This window comes from Vanessa atalanta, chromosome 28, assembly GCF_905147765.1.
Source record: "Vanessa atalanta chromosome 28, ilVanAtal1.2, whole genome shotgun sequence".
In the NCBI taxonomy this organism is placed as follows: domain Eukaryota; kingdom Metazoa; phylum Arthropoda; class Insecta; order Lepidoptera; family Nymphalidae; genus Vanessa; species Vanessa atalanta.
In genome coordinates, this window is record NC_061898.1 from 3,831,317 (window position 1) to 3,844,951 (window position 13,635).

At 40.5% G+C, this 13,635-nt stretch overlaps 1 protein-coding gene across 1 annotated transcript in view; it reads left to right on the forward strand.

Annotated features, from left to right (window-relative positions):
• The window catches only part of LOC125074796 (poly [ADP-ribose] polymerase tankyrase), a 37,114-nt gene extending 23,479 nt beyond the window's left edge, over positions 1 to 13,635 (forward strand). Inside the window, exons 11-24 of the mRNA XM_047686222.1 lie at positions 3,565 to 3,718; positions 5,062 to 5,130; positions 6,256 to 6,421; positions 7,129 to 7,274; positions 8,094 to 8,167; positions 8,413 to 8,645; positions 9,345 to 9,560; positions 9,675 to 9,787; positions 9,981 to 10,144; positions 10,606 to 10,787; positions 11,048 to 11,210; positions 11,542 to 11,668; positions 12,629 to 12,785; positions 13,163 to 13,635. Of these exons, the coding sequence (XP_047542178.1) occupies positions 3,565 to 3,718; positions 5,062 to 5,130; positions 6,256 to 6,421; positions 7,129 to 7,274; positions 8,094 to 8,167; positions 8,413 to 8,645; positions 9,345 to 9,560; positions 9,675 to 9,787; positions 9,981 to 10,144; positions 10,606 to 10,787; positions 11,048 to 11,210; positions 11,542 to 11,668; positions 12,629 to 12,785; positions 13,163 to 13,228 (2,030 nt within the window). The 3' untranslated portion in view covers positions 13,229 to 13,635. The remainder of the gene's footprint in view (positions 1 to 3,564; positions 3,719 to 5,061; positions 5,131 to 6,255; positions 6,422 to 7,128; positions 7,275 to 8,093; positions 8,168 to 8,412; positions 8,646 to 9,344; positions 9,561 to 9,674; positions 9,788 to 9,980; positions 10,145 to 10,605; positions 10,788 to 11,047; positions 11,211 to 11,541; positions 11,669 to 12,628; positions 12,786 to 13,162) is intronic.

Sequence of the window (13,635 nt, forward strand, 5' to 3'; positions counted from 1 at the left end):
TGGACTCTACAATAGAGCTTTCTTGTGCCTTGATTTGACTTGGACCTAAATTGATAAGATGTACTCCATCTAAGGTTTTAACTCTGGAAAGGCTAACGTAAGCCTGCTCTTTACTAAATATAGAGGAGCCTATGTCGAGAAGAGCACTGTCAAGGTGAAGGCCTTGTTATTTGTGTATAGTAGTAGAATATGCTAGGCAAATAGAGAATTGTTTCCTTTGAGCATATTCATTACTTAATCTCTGAAACTCGGTTATGACTTCTAGTACGCTAATTAAATGATGTTTAAATTGAATTGTTATTTTACGTGTGCTATTGCTGTTGTCGACGTCCCAATGTACCTTCTCTATTTTTCAATTGGACCCATTCACCAGTCTTTTGCTGACATCAGCATGCTTGCTCGAGCGCTAGAGTACATACTTAAATCATCCCAGTTACGATATACATACTCTACTACAGTCTTACGAAACCAATTTTTTGTTGTATACTAGTATACTCAAACAAAGAATATGCAATCAAATAGATTAGGCAGCTTCCATCGGAAGGCATTGGAATAATTCTTTTGACGTCGGCAAACTCGCGTCGAGGCTCGACACTTTGTTACTCCTTTGTTAGTACGAAGTTCTGGAGACCAACTTCAAACTTGTAACGCTTATAACTTAAACGTTTCCGATTCAACTTCGACCGAGACGCGACTGCATCGTCGTATAGTAGAATAGGAATACGGCTGAATGGCAACGATCACGTTTCTAATCGACTGCGTTACGAACAGCTAGTTAAAATCACGATTATTTAGTCGTGTTTTGCATTGTATATCAAAATCTATTTTCAAGCATAATAATAGTCAATAGTGTAAGGTCAAAATTAGAATAGTCAAAATTCGTTTCGCTATTATTTATCAAACGCCAATAATTAGGGATGGAGGGATTAGAGAATGAAAATTACGTCATTTTCGCGTCCCAAGAGTAGGAAGTCAGGGAACGGAAGAGAACTTATCCTTCCCAATCGAGCAAGGAGTAATCATAAACCAACCGTGAACTTGCAAATTTCATTAATTAATAAATATCCAACTTTAATAAAGTTCCTTTTAAAATTTCACTGAAGTCCAAAGCGCTATTTATTCACGATTTCCTAAGGAATAATTCAAGATATCGACCAATGATATCGCGTCGATCCAATGCAAATTTGTGGTTACTCCTCTCGTGGTTTAAGTAGGCTATACTTCTGGCTGGCCTCGTTGACTTACTGGCCGAGTTAAGTCGCTGATTCCTGTAATATTACATTGGTCAGTAATAGACGATTGTCGATGAAATAGCTAACAATTCATAACAACCAATGAGCGCTCATTTAAAATCAAACGAGTTAATCCGACTTTGATTAGCGTTTTAGAAGCTGCGGATTATTTCTTGAAAATAAATATAATTGTCTACGGAACGCAATATTTAGAATCGCAGACGTACTTGCCAAAAACATTATTTTGTAACTGGGACTATTTAATTTTCTCATCAGAAAACAATGCCCCTTTTATGAATATTATGATTTTTTTGTGCGTTGCTTTGAATTCCGCCATTTTTTTCGGACACTTCATATGTACGCCTTTGTTTATAATATTGTGATGTATATGATGCTTAAAAAATAAATTTAATTAGTATTCATTTTTAGTGATAGTACAGATTCAATGATTACATACATTTATAAGTAAATTGTAATATAAATATCATTATTCACTTTGTGGTAGGGCTTCGTGCAAGCCTGCCTGGGTCGGTACCACCCACTCTCAACTACAGGTACAAGGGACATCTTAGCTCCCAAGGTCTATGGTCCATTTTTTTCTTTTTTTTAAGCATTAGCAGCCTGTAAATTTTCCCACTGCTGGGCTAAAGGCCTCCTCTCCCTTTGAGGAGAAGGTTTGGAGCATATTCCACCACGCTGCTCCAATGCGGGTTGGCGGAATACACATGTGGCAGAATTTCATTGAAATTAGACACATGCAGGTTTCCTCACGATGTTTTCCTTCACCGCCGAGCACGAGATGAATTATAAACACAAATTAAGCACATGAAAATTCAGTGGTGCCTGCCTGGGTTTGAACCCGAAATCATCGGTTAAGATGCACGTGTTCTAACCACTGGGCCATCTCGGCTCTTTTTATTTTTTTATGGTCCATTGGCAATTGCAATTTTACTGCCCTTATCAAAATTTACTTGGGGTCGGCACAGCATGTCTTCTTTCATACTTCCCTATCTAACGTCATCTCACAAGTAACATTCTTTCCAGCCATATCTTTCACACAATCCATCCATCTTTTCATTGGTCGTCCCCTTCCTCTATATCCATCCACGTTCATGCTTAAGTACGTTCCTTACTTACATTGATGCAAGGTATATTAATAATTTCGTGCAGGTCTAGGATAGACCCGATAAAACCATTCCACAATTATATCGTTAAAAATGCCATACTGCAACATCATAAAATTATTTTAACAATAATTACAGCCATTTGAGCAATGAAATTACTTAACGACGGAATCTAGGTACACTATCGCCTTAATTTTCTGCCATAAAACAGTTTTACAGCTAATAAGGACACAATTACGTGAACACGGACTGAAGTCGTAGCGTGTCAAGTTTGTGCATATCAAACTTCGTGCAGGCATGGTCGGACGGCTTGTAAGCAGTGCTGGACTAAGCCCGTCAGAGGCCCGGGCGGCAAAGCTGAAAGAGCACCAGCTTCTAATGTTGTGTTTATGTTTATTTATAATATATTTATTTATGTTTATGTTTAAAAAGTCTAGATAGCTGTAGAGTGTAGAGATCTTGATGAAATTATTTAATAATATAATTTTTATTTATAATTCGTCTCGTGCTTGGCGGTCGTGAGGAAACCTGTATGTGTCTAATTTCAACGAAATTGTGCCACATGTGAATCCACCAACCCGCATAGGGCCACTTAGTGGGAAATTTACAGGCTGTAAATGTTGTTGAGGCTGTCGGAAAAAAAATTGCCGTTTTACTGGCGAGCGGCTGGGCGTGGCTTATAAATATTTATTATATAAATACAGTATATTTAAAAATGATACCGCGCAGATGATATTTAAACAAACAATAGGGTCTTAATGTCGTGAGATATTTTTTAATGACGCCAATTGAATTATGAAATAATAAAAAATATTTTTTTTTTTATTGTTTATGAACCTTATACTACAGATTTAAAAAACTATGCGAAGTGATTTTCGCATATTCATTATTATTAATCTTTATTCAAATAAATATTATAGTTACATTGATCAACTGATAAGATTTAAAAAAAATTGACTCATTTTGATTTTTTTTGATCTTACGTAAGAACTATCGAAACTCCTTCCCACCTCCTTGTAAGAAAACATAAGAAGAAATAGTCGAGCCCCCCCCTCCCCCTAAATCCTCTGACGTAATAAATGAATGGATGATTGGTGATGGATAAGCATGTTTTTTTTATGGGTTCCTAAATTATTTATAATTCCTTTTCTCAGAATATTACATGAGGTAGTTTTGATTTTTTGTTAATTTTTTATGATTTCTTACAGATGCCTGTTCGAACGCAGCGGCCTTACGGTTGCTGGAGGCGGCGCGGACGGGCGACGTCGAAACGGCGCGAGCGATTTTAGACGCGAGACCGCGCTTAGTTAATTGTAGAGACGTCGATGGAAGACATTCTACGCCACTGCACTTCGCTGCTGGGTTAGTCGAATATTTCTCCTCTTTTTTGTAAAATCGTCAACTCAAAAAAGGTCAATGATCTCAAATAAGATAAATATTTCTGCTGTGAGTTGGTGTATAATTACTAATTACAAAAATCTCGCTGATTTTCTTTCACCGGTTCTCATGTCTGAGGTGCTTCATTCCGAACCGTATTTTGCACAATTAATATGCAAGTGTAATGATTCTCTGTTGAATAAAGATACGAATTTTAATTGAGATTAATTTGGATATATTTTCCATCGATATTCAAGCAACTCAATATTGTGCACTACGAGTACAAACAGTCCTTGAATAATACATCGTTTTTTTTATAATACATGTACCTATACTTACGTCCATTTTAATTTTACTTCCGAAGTTCCGATAGCTACTTTACGTACATTAGAAACGTACATGAATGCGTTTGGAATTTTTTTTTTTAGATTTAATCTTATTTTTAAAATGTTTCTATTATATTATGAAGCTCATCAGTGGCTCCCTGAACAAAAATAATATTTAAAATTGTTTGACAAACAGAAGAAGAAAAGATACTAAACTGTTTTGTCTAAACCTATCTCTACATAGTATAAAACGCTTCCGATTTTACGCTTGGATCTTTTAAACTACGAAACGCATTTTAATGCGGTTTTCCTGAATAAACAGAGTGGTTCAAGAGGAAGATATATATGATATGATATAATATATGCATATCATAGTAGAGGAATGCCGAGATTTTCACCTTTCCTAGCCGGAAAAATAAGATTATTTCTTTTTATCTTTGTTCTTGAATCTTAAAGTTTGTATATAGACCCTTATTGTGCTTGTGTGTTGCTATATTTTTTTAAGTAATAGGTATGCGGCCGGAAACATGGGCCACCTGATGGTAAGTGGTCACCACCGCCCATAGACATTGACGCTGTAAGAAATAATAACCATTCCTTATATTACAACAAGGAGCCATCAACCTTGGGAGCTAAGATGTTAGGTTAGGTCACCCTTCATGCCGGAACACAGCAATACTAAGTATTCCAGTTTGGCGGTAGAATATCTGATGAGTGGCTTGTACCTACTCAGACGGGCTTGCACAAAGCCCTACCACCAAAAAATGTATATATGAATTTAATATAAAGTTTATATATAATATTTGTAATTAATATATGAAATACATTACTGTATTTTTAGATATTGAAAAAGAGCAACTACTGAGTTTCTTGCCGGTTCCTCTCGGTAGAATCTTAATTCTGAACCGGTGGTAGCTTAATTTAAATAGTTTGTTAATGACGATTCAAAAGTGCTTGTAAAATCCTACTTGAATAAAGTATATTTTAATTTTTTTTTTGCAGATATAACAGACTACCCCTGGCTCAGCTACTTTTACAGAGGGGGGCCGACGTCCACGCTAAAGATAAGGGGTGAGTTCTCTTTCACTCATCACACTGAACCTCGTCCTTTTGTAATTGAGATACGCGTGGTAACGTCGGCAAACGACACAACAGTTATCATCGTTCAGAACTTTTTTGCTAACGCTCCTTCAGTCGAGAACTGTCATTGTCATTTATTTTGACAAATTTTCGTCCCGTATACGAGCTAGGTTCTATAATTGTGTTATAAATATTCATACATGCACATGAATAACTCAACTTGATTTGAACCTACGACCTATACTAAGTTTAGTTTTTTATCTACTATATATCAGAGTGCATTTATTTTATTAGGCAACAAAAAAGTATCGTTCTTTCGTTGCAAACCGGTGATAGTTTTTATTTTGGCTAATTAATAAGTAAGAGTTGCTTGTCTCGGAGAATCGGCTTGCTGGTTGGTTTTCGTGCAAGCCTGTGTAGGTGGGGTATCTATCTGATATTCCACCGCTAATCAGAAATAGTATTGTTGTATTCCCGTTCGAACGGTGCGTGTGCCTGTGTAATTACAGACACAAGGGATGTATGACAATTGTATGTACGGAAAAATATTAATGTTTTTATGAGAAAATGTCATTCTCATAACATTGGTACAAGGAACAAACACAATCTTGTTACTCCTGTTATCAACTGCATAGTCAGTAATCTAATCTCGACTGCATAGTCAATTAGTCAGTAACTCTTTTGTGGGGCAATGTATACGCTTCTACAACAGGATCCCAGAAAGCGTTCGAAATGCTTCTGTTGCCAAATGAAAAAAAAAATGTTAAGGAACGCTTGTGTGCGAAAGGTTAACAATTAGTGAGTTTATGTTTGATAGCACACCTTGGGAATGAAACGATCGCCTCCTGGCTGTTTCTATTCATATACAATTATGTATGTAATTAATTTGCCAAAAAAAAAAACCCGGCTGATTTCTTTCGCCGGTTCTTCTCAGGTCAGGGTGTTCCTTTTTCCGAACCGGTGGTAGTGTTTAATTTGACCATCAATAAGTAAGTGTAATGCTTCTATGTTGAATAAAGGAATTTGAGCTTGAGTTTGAGTGTGTAGGTCTTAGTTTCTAAGGTTGTAGGAAATTGAATTTGCAACAATGGTTTGATTTGCTCGTCCTCCCCTCAGAGGTCTGGTCCCCCTCCACAACGCGTGCTCCTACGGCCATTTCGAGGTCACGGAGCTCCTGGTCTCGGCAGGGGCTGGTGTAAACGCAGCGGACCTGTGGCGCTTCACGCCTCTGCATGAAGCTGCCGCCAAGGGTAAAGCGGATATTGTACGGCTACTATTGAAGGTGAGTGATCTTCTTTGCTGCGCGGCTGCGCCTGCGCCTGCTCTGATCCCCTTCTACTAGCTTTAAGTGCCTATTTAATCATTGTAGTTAGCCATACTTCGGGTAAAAAATGGTCTATTATTGTTATGATTAGGAAATAATTACTTTTAAAAATGTATCTCTTAAAATTGACTGACTAACGCTTTTTCGCTTAGTAATAAAGGAAATTATATGATATACATTAACAGCCTGTAAATTTCCCACTGCTGGGTTAAAGCCTTCTCTCCCTTTGAGGAGAAGGCTTGGAGCATATTCCACAATTAGTCACATGCTCCTCACGATGTTTTCCTTCACCGCCGAGCACGAGATGAATTATGAACACATATTAAGCACTATTCAACACAAATTCAAAGTATTATTTTAATGAATAATAAGATTTATTGAATATTTTCTTCTGATATACTTTTAAAATTAGTCAAATGGTAAAATGTTTAATTTTTAAAAATTTGACGTGCTCGTCGAGGCTTGACTACGGTGTAGGCAACAAATCTCATATAATCACAGCTACAGTATCTGACTCGTTTTGATGATCGTATGAATAAAAAAAATTTTGCACTAGACCAGTTGTCGGCTATCACATAATAATAAAAATGAAATTCCAAAGTTCCTATGGAGGTAGCGAGGGGGGGAGGGATTTGCGGTCGTAAACACGCCGATACCCTTTGCAGCACGGCGCGGATCCCACTCGGCGGAACCGCGACGGGCTAACGCCGCTGCAGCTCGTGCGCGCCGGCGACGGCGACACGGCCGACGCGCTGCGCGGGGACGCCGCGCTGCTCGACGCCGCCAAGCGCGGGGACCTCGCGCGCGCCAAGTCAGTGCCCCGGACATATTTTAATGCACACACAGGCGCCTTTCATATTCCCTACCTGTCATAATCCGATGGAGCAGCATATCCGACCCGTTCGAAAAGAGTTCAGGGACGACGGTTTTAAGTGTTTCCTGAAGTAAATACTGTCAGTTTCAAGACTCCGGGTTGCTACATAAAATTTCTTATTATAAAAAAATTCGATAACACTTTATAATCTCGGCTCGGATATCAAACCCTGGACCTCGAGGGTTGGGGTCTTACAAGCTATCAATGAGGCGACCGTTTCATGTATTTATCGTAATACATATAACTCGAATGGCTTACGACGCGCACGCCAGTAAAACTCGCTGCCGGCATGATTTTTCACACATCCCTAACAATCTTCGTCATAATTTAGCCAATTTAGACAAATCATACTGAATAATACAGAAAACTGTATAATAAATTGTTATGGGAGGGTAAAGAGCTTCGTTACGTAACGCGTTACGGCGCCAGTCTGTCTGGCTTCCCTTTCTCTTACGCATACGGCAGCGGTAGGTAGGCAATCAAAACTCTAATGTACATATTCAGGAATTGTAACTAAAAATAAAACATATTTTATGATCAATAACAGATTTTATTAATAATATATATATATCTTTCCTTACCTAAATTTCTCAAGTTAAACAATTTCAATATTAAATAGTTCAACTTAGATTAGTCTAAGTTATCGCCTTCTGTCGGTCCTCTCGAGATGCATATTTAGTTTTTTTTAATTATATCTCCACAAACTAAGTCAATGTCAAAATGGTCAATGTATAATTTTGATTGTATTTTTTTTAGGAAACTAATAACTCCTCAGAATGTCAACTGCAGAGACGCTCACGGAAGGAACTCAACGCCACTTCATCTTGCAGGTCAGTGCGTTACTTTATACACGGACCTATTCGGTAGGGCTTTGTGCAAGCCCATCTGGATATGTACCAGTTACTCATCTACCACCGAACAGCGATACCAAGTATTGTGGTATCCTATTCTAAGGTGTGGTGGTCGTGGTGTAGTGGTCCAGTGAAGCTTACATTTCTCAATGAAAACTTATGGTGAGGCAAGCTTTATAGAAGACCAATGAACAGTTAAACACAATATAAACTTTTTCCTTTAGCCGGCTACAACAACTTGGAGGTCGCTGAAGCTCTGCTCGAAGCGGGGGCGGCAGTCTCAGCCAGGGACAAGGGGGGCCTAGTGCCGCTCCATAACGCCGCGTCGTACGGTCACGTGGAATTAGCTGCGTTGCTCCTGAGAGCCGGAACACCCCCTAACGCAGCTGACCGGTGGGGTTTTACTCCTCTACACGAGGCTGCTCATAAAGCGAGGACGCAATTATGCGCGTTATTGGTGAGTCTCCTGGCCGATATAGGTTTATCATAAGTAATGTAAACGTCATCCTTATTCGAGTACGAAAAATTATAGGTTTTTTATGTATATTCCACTGAGAAGAACCAGGAAGCTTAGTAGTTACTCTTCTCCAACAGTTATACCACATATACTCGATTTCAACCATAACAGGAGAAAAGCCAAATAAACAGCATTTGACAGCAAATTGATGCGATATCATTGGTCGAGAGCTCGATTAATCTATGATATTCACTATGGATTTACGAAAAAAATACCATTTGAACGTCGACGAAGCTATTATCGAAACTTTGGAAGTGGAGATGGCAGGGACGAGATGAATGCGAACTGCACAAGATCGGGATGGTTGGCGTTCCATGGGGAAGGCTTTCGTCCAGTAGTGTAGCTACAGGCACAAGGGACATAACATCTTAGTTGGTGGCTAATTGGGGATGTACCCAATTAGCCAACAAACTCACAAACTCATATAATAAACACGTTAATTCGTATATCTGTAATTTATATAATAATAACGTACGTTTATTGGATATTCGTAAATGATATTCGTGTGCCGTCAGCTTATGTCATCACGTACAAACGAGTGAGCAGTCTCGAGCGGCCAATCGGCTGCTGCGTTCGGGCGAATGATTATATAATGACCTTGAATCTTTACCACTAAAATAATATATTATTGCCTGGCAGCTGGCGCACGGTGCAGACCCATTCCTCAAAAACCAGGAGGGGCAGACGGCGCTGGAGCTGTCGGGTGCGGATGACGTGCGCTCGCTGCTACAGGACGCCATGACGGGCACGGCCCCCAGCGAGCACGGCCTGGCCCCCGCGCCCCCCGCTCCCGCGCCCGCGCCCCCCGCGCCCGTGCTCCTGCCCAGCGGTGACACCGCGCCTCTCCCACTGCCCGTGAGTACACCCCTTTCCTTCTCACACGCACAGTAAAATAGTGTGATGGAATAACTGCAACTTCTCGTCCCTATAATATCATTAACCTCTTTTCCATAATCACAAATTATACAGGTGATGCCGAGCAATTACTGGTCGGAGGGTTCGCGAGGCAGCCTGGAGGACGCGGCGGGCCGGCCGGCCTCCGCGCTTTCCACTTCCGAATCTCTACACACCTTCCTGACCAGGTGAGACGACATACCTACATCTGAGGTCTGGTAAAGAAAGCAAATCGAAGAAGTTTTTAATCCAACTTTTTTTTTAAACTAGATTAAATTTGTAAAAATAAACTCTAAATCTAAGTTCCACAGCGGAAGACACCCTCTGGGCTGTACTATCCTCTCTCGGTCACGAGGTAGTTACGTGTATGCCTGTCCCCAGTATCGGCCTGGAGGCGCTGGCGCCAGTGCTGGAGCGCGAGCAGATCACGGTGGACATCCTTTCGGAGATGTCGCACGAGGACCTGCGCGCCGTGGGTGTGGCGGCCTACGGGCACCGCCACCGCCTCATCAAGGCCGCCCGGCACAGCCTGCAGGCGCACTCGGGTGAGGCCACGGCGTTGGTAGAGCTACCACGCTCCACAGCGATAAACGACTTTGTGTCCTTTGTATTAGAAGCGAGTTTTATTGACATTTTAGTTAGTAATGGGACTGTCTCAAGTAGTAAACATAAAATATGTTGACGCGTACCGTACGCTTACTTCATTTTTCTAACGGTACTCCAGTTAACTTTGATAAGTATTTACACGAGTGCTCGGGTTTTTCATTTATTTATTTTCATATTTATTATGTTTAAATGATTTTTTTAATCTTGAGTGTCAAAGTGAGCGTGGCTTGAGCAAGCTGTAGTACCTGTTTTTGACTGTAATTTAACCTCTAGGAAAATTGCAAATATTGGTCCTAGAGTTCTGTGAGTCCGGACTTTCGGTTCCATTTCAAAAGGTCCTATACTTGACGCACGTATTTTTTTAGTACGTATGCAATAAAGCAATGAATCATTTGCACAGAGTGGTACGGCGGCACGACGCTGGTGGACGTGACGCCGGGGGAGGGCGAGGGCGCGGCGGAGGCGGAGGGCGGCGCGCGCGCGGAGGGCGAGTACGCCGTGCTGGAGCGCGAGATGCAGGCCTCCGTGCGCGCGCACCGCGACCACGCCGGCGGGCACTTCACGCGCTACCGCGTCGTCCGCGTGAGTCCGGGAGCCGCAGGGCCGCACTCGATACTTATGTTAAAGATCTCGTCGATGGTGACCGATCGAAATATTCTTTTAAGTAGCCTTATAAAAGAATATTACACCATTTCGAAAAAATAACTTAGTATTTGTTGATTTCCAGGCAGGAAATATATAAATTGAGTTGCACTTTACTGATATACTCTTTATTTAAAATGGTACAAATAAGTAACAACTGAGTTTCATGCCGTCTCTCCTCATGTCCGCTCCGTCCCCAGATTCAGAAGATAGTGAACGGCCGGCTGTGGGAGCGCTACCAGCACCGGCGGCGCGAGGTGAGCGAGGAGGCGGGCGCGCACAACGAGCGCATGCTGTTCCACGGCTCGCCCTTCATCAACGCCATCGTGCAGAAGGGCTTCGACGAGCGCCACGCCTACATCGGTGAGTCGCTACTGACTGCCCTCGCTACCTACAGGACGAGCTAAAATGCGACGTGTAATGCCTGTAATTATTGTATCAAATGTTGGGTTGATGGCTTACTTTTTTAGCCATCGGTCCATGCAGATATATGGTATCGAGCTGATGAGACCTTAGGTCTTGTACACACATGACATATACCAATACGCAAGGTTGTGAGCGCAAACAGAGGTGTTCTACCTACTTCCTCGCTGTCATAATCCCCAGTAACTGTTTGTGTCACGATTACGGGAGATGCCTTTAATAAATACCCAACTGACTAGCAGCTTTTAAAAATGTTGACGTTTGACTCGAGGTGGCATGTTCGGCGCCGGGATCTACTTCGCGGAGCACTCGTCGAAGAGCAACCAGTACGTGTACGGCTTCGGCGGCGGCTCCGGCTGTCCCGCGCACAAGGACCGCAGTTGCTACCTGTGCCACAGGTCGGTTTGCACAAGGGTCCGAGCTGGATTTGGATGATCATGCAGTCTTCCCGTCTGTACGCTTGGATCTTTTAAACTACGCAACGCATTTTAATGCAGTTTGCACCAATTAACGGAGTGATTCAAGAGGAAGGTTTATATGTATAATACATACACGATATAGTAGAGAAAAGTCGAGAATATCAACTTTCCTAGCCGGAAAAATTAACATTTTGTTACAATATTTGTACTTTAATATAAAAGTTGTCTATATACTTTATGTACTCGTGTGCAGCCGGGACGGGTAGCTAGTATATTATAAAGCTGATGAATTTATTAGCCCATTCATTGAGAAAGATTTTGTAGATTATTTATAATGTCACGCTCAGAATAGTGAAGTATTTCACGAGTGAAGACCTTCGGAACAGCTGGTATACTTATTAGCCCTGGATCTTTCGTGTATAAGGGATTAGTCTTAGTCATAGTTATGCTATATTTATGATTTAATTGAATTATTTACTTTTTCAACATTCGGTAAACTATTTACTTTATTTAAATATTGATATTTGAAACATTGATTCTGTTATATTTAGAAAGATGATATCTTTAAAGTTGCTACATGTTTAGTTAACTCTCCCAGCAAAATATCAGAGATTGCTTAACGAAAGATCGCCAGCATCGGAGGTTTTTGGTTCAAGAAACCAGTACGGGACATGTAAATCTAAGATCTCATAGTTCACAGGTTATGGAGTCCAAAGAAACTTCAAGGAGAGAAGGAAATGACCATTTCTAGTATTTTAGAAAGATTAGTGTGCGTCTCGGTACACCCGACCGAAATTATAACTTAAAATAAAGGCCTACCGCTTCCTTATACATGAGAGAAAGAGAAGCCAGACATACTGGCGCCGTAACGCGTTACGTTAAAATAAGTATAACTTTAAAAAATGATATAGCCAAGTGTCCTGACTTCTCTCGTTTCAGACAAATGCTCCTGTGCCGCGTGACGCTCGGCCGCGCCTTCCAGCTGCTCAGCGCGATGAAGATGGCGCACGCCCCGCCTGGACACCACAGCGTGGCGGGCGCGCCCAGCAACGGCGGCCTCTGCTACCCGGAGTACGTCGTGTACCGCGGGGAGCAGGTCCGTACTCTCGCCCTCACCGACCGCAGAACAGCGACTGCGTAACCGCTTCATGCTACACTCTTCAATACTGACAATTTGTTCATCCTAAAACTAGTTCAGGATTTAATTCTTCAGCGGGATTTTATTATATCCTTAGACATCAAAACTACGAAACATTAGTCTTTAAGTTAAATGGTACTAAATATTGTACCGGTCCTATCGATTTAAATATTATTTCAAAACAATATTTGCTGTTTAAAATAATAATATTAAAAATAATTATAACCTTAAATTTTAATTTGGCGCTAAAATTAAATGTCAAACATTCACTTTTTTTTCGTTTTATGCAAAGACCCTGGTTTTGAAATCTTTTATAAAATGTTATATTTTCACAGGCCTATCCAGAATATCTGATAACTTATCAGATAGTATGCGAGGAGAACACCTCGGGTGCAGTGTAATCAAGGACAATAGTGTATTTCGTGCAGTATTATATATAAAGATTTAAGGGCATGTCCACATCTGGACGAAATTGTCTTTTCATTAAAAGAAAAAAAAAATGAAGAATGTCTTTCTATTTTTTTACCCCGTATTTATATATTATGATTTTGTAAATAAATGCGAAGGCTATCTTTGTTATTTTTTAAGCTAAATTTTCATAACTGTCTTCGTGTTTTGAAAATGAATGAAATATTTAGCTCGCGTTGATTTTTTGTATAGAAGCCGATTACGAAAGTGTACATTGGATAACTTAATTTAAACCAGATGTGTTCGTGTCTTTCTTCACGTAAATGGAGAATGGAATTTTTATAATAAGCTAGTTATATCGAACTAGGTTAATTTAATTGAATAAAAAAAATTAAAATAT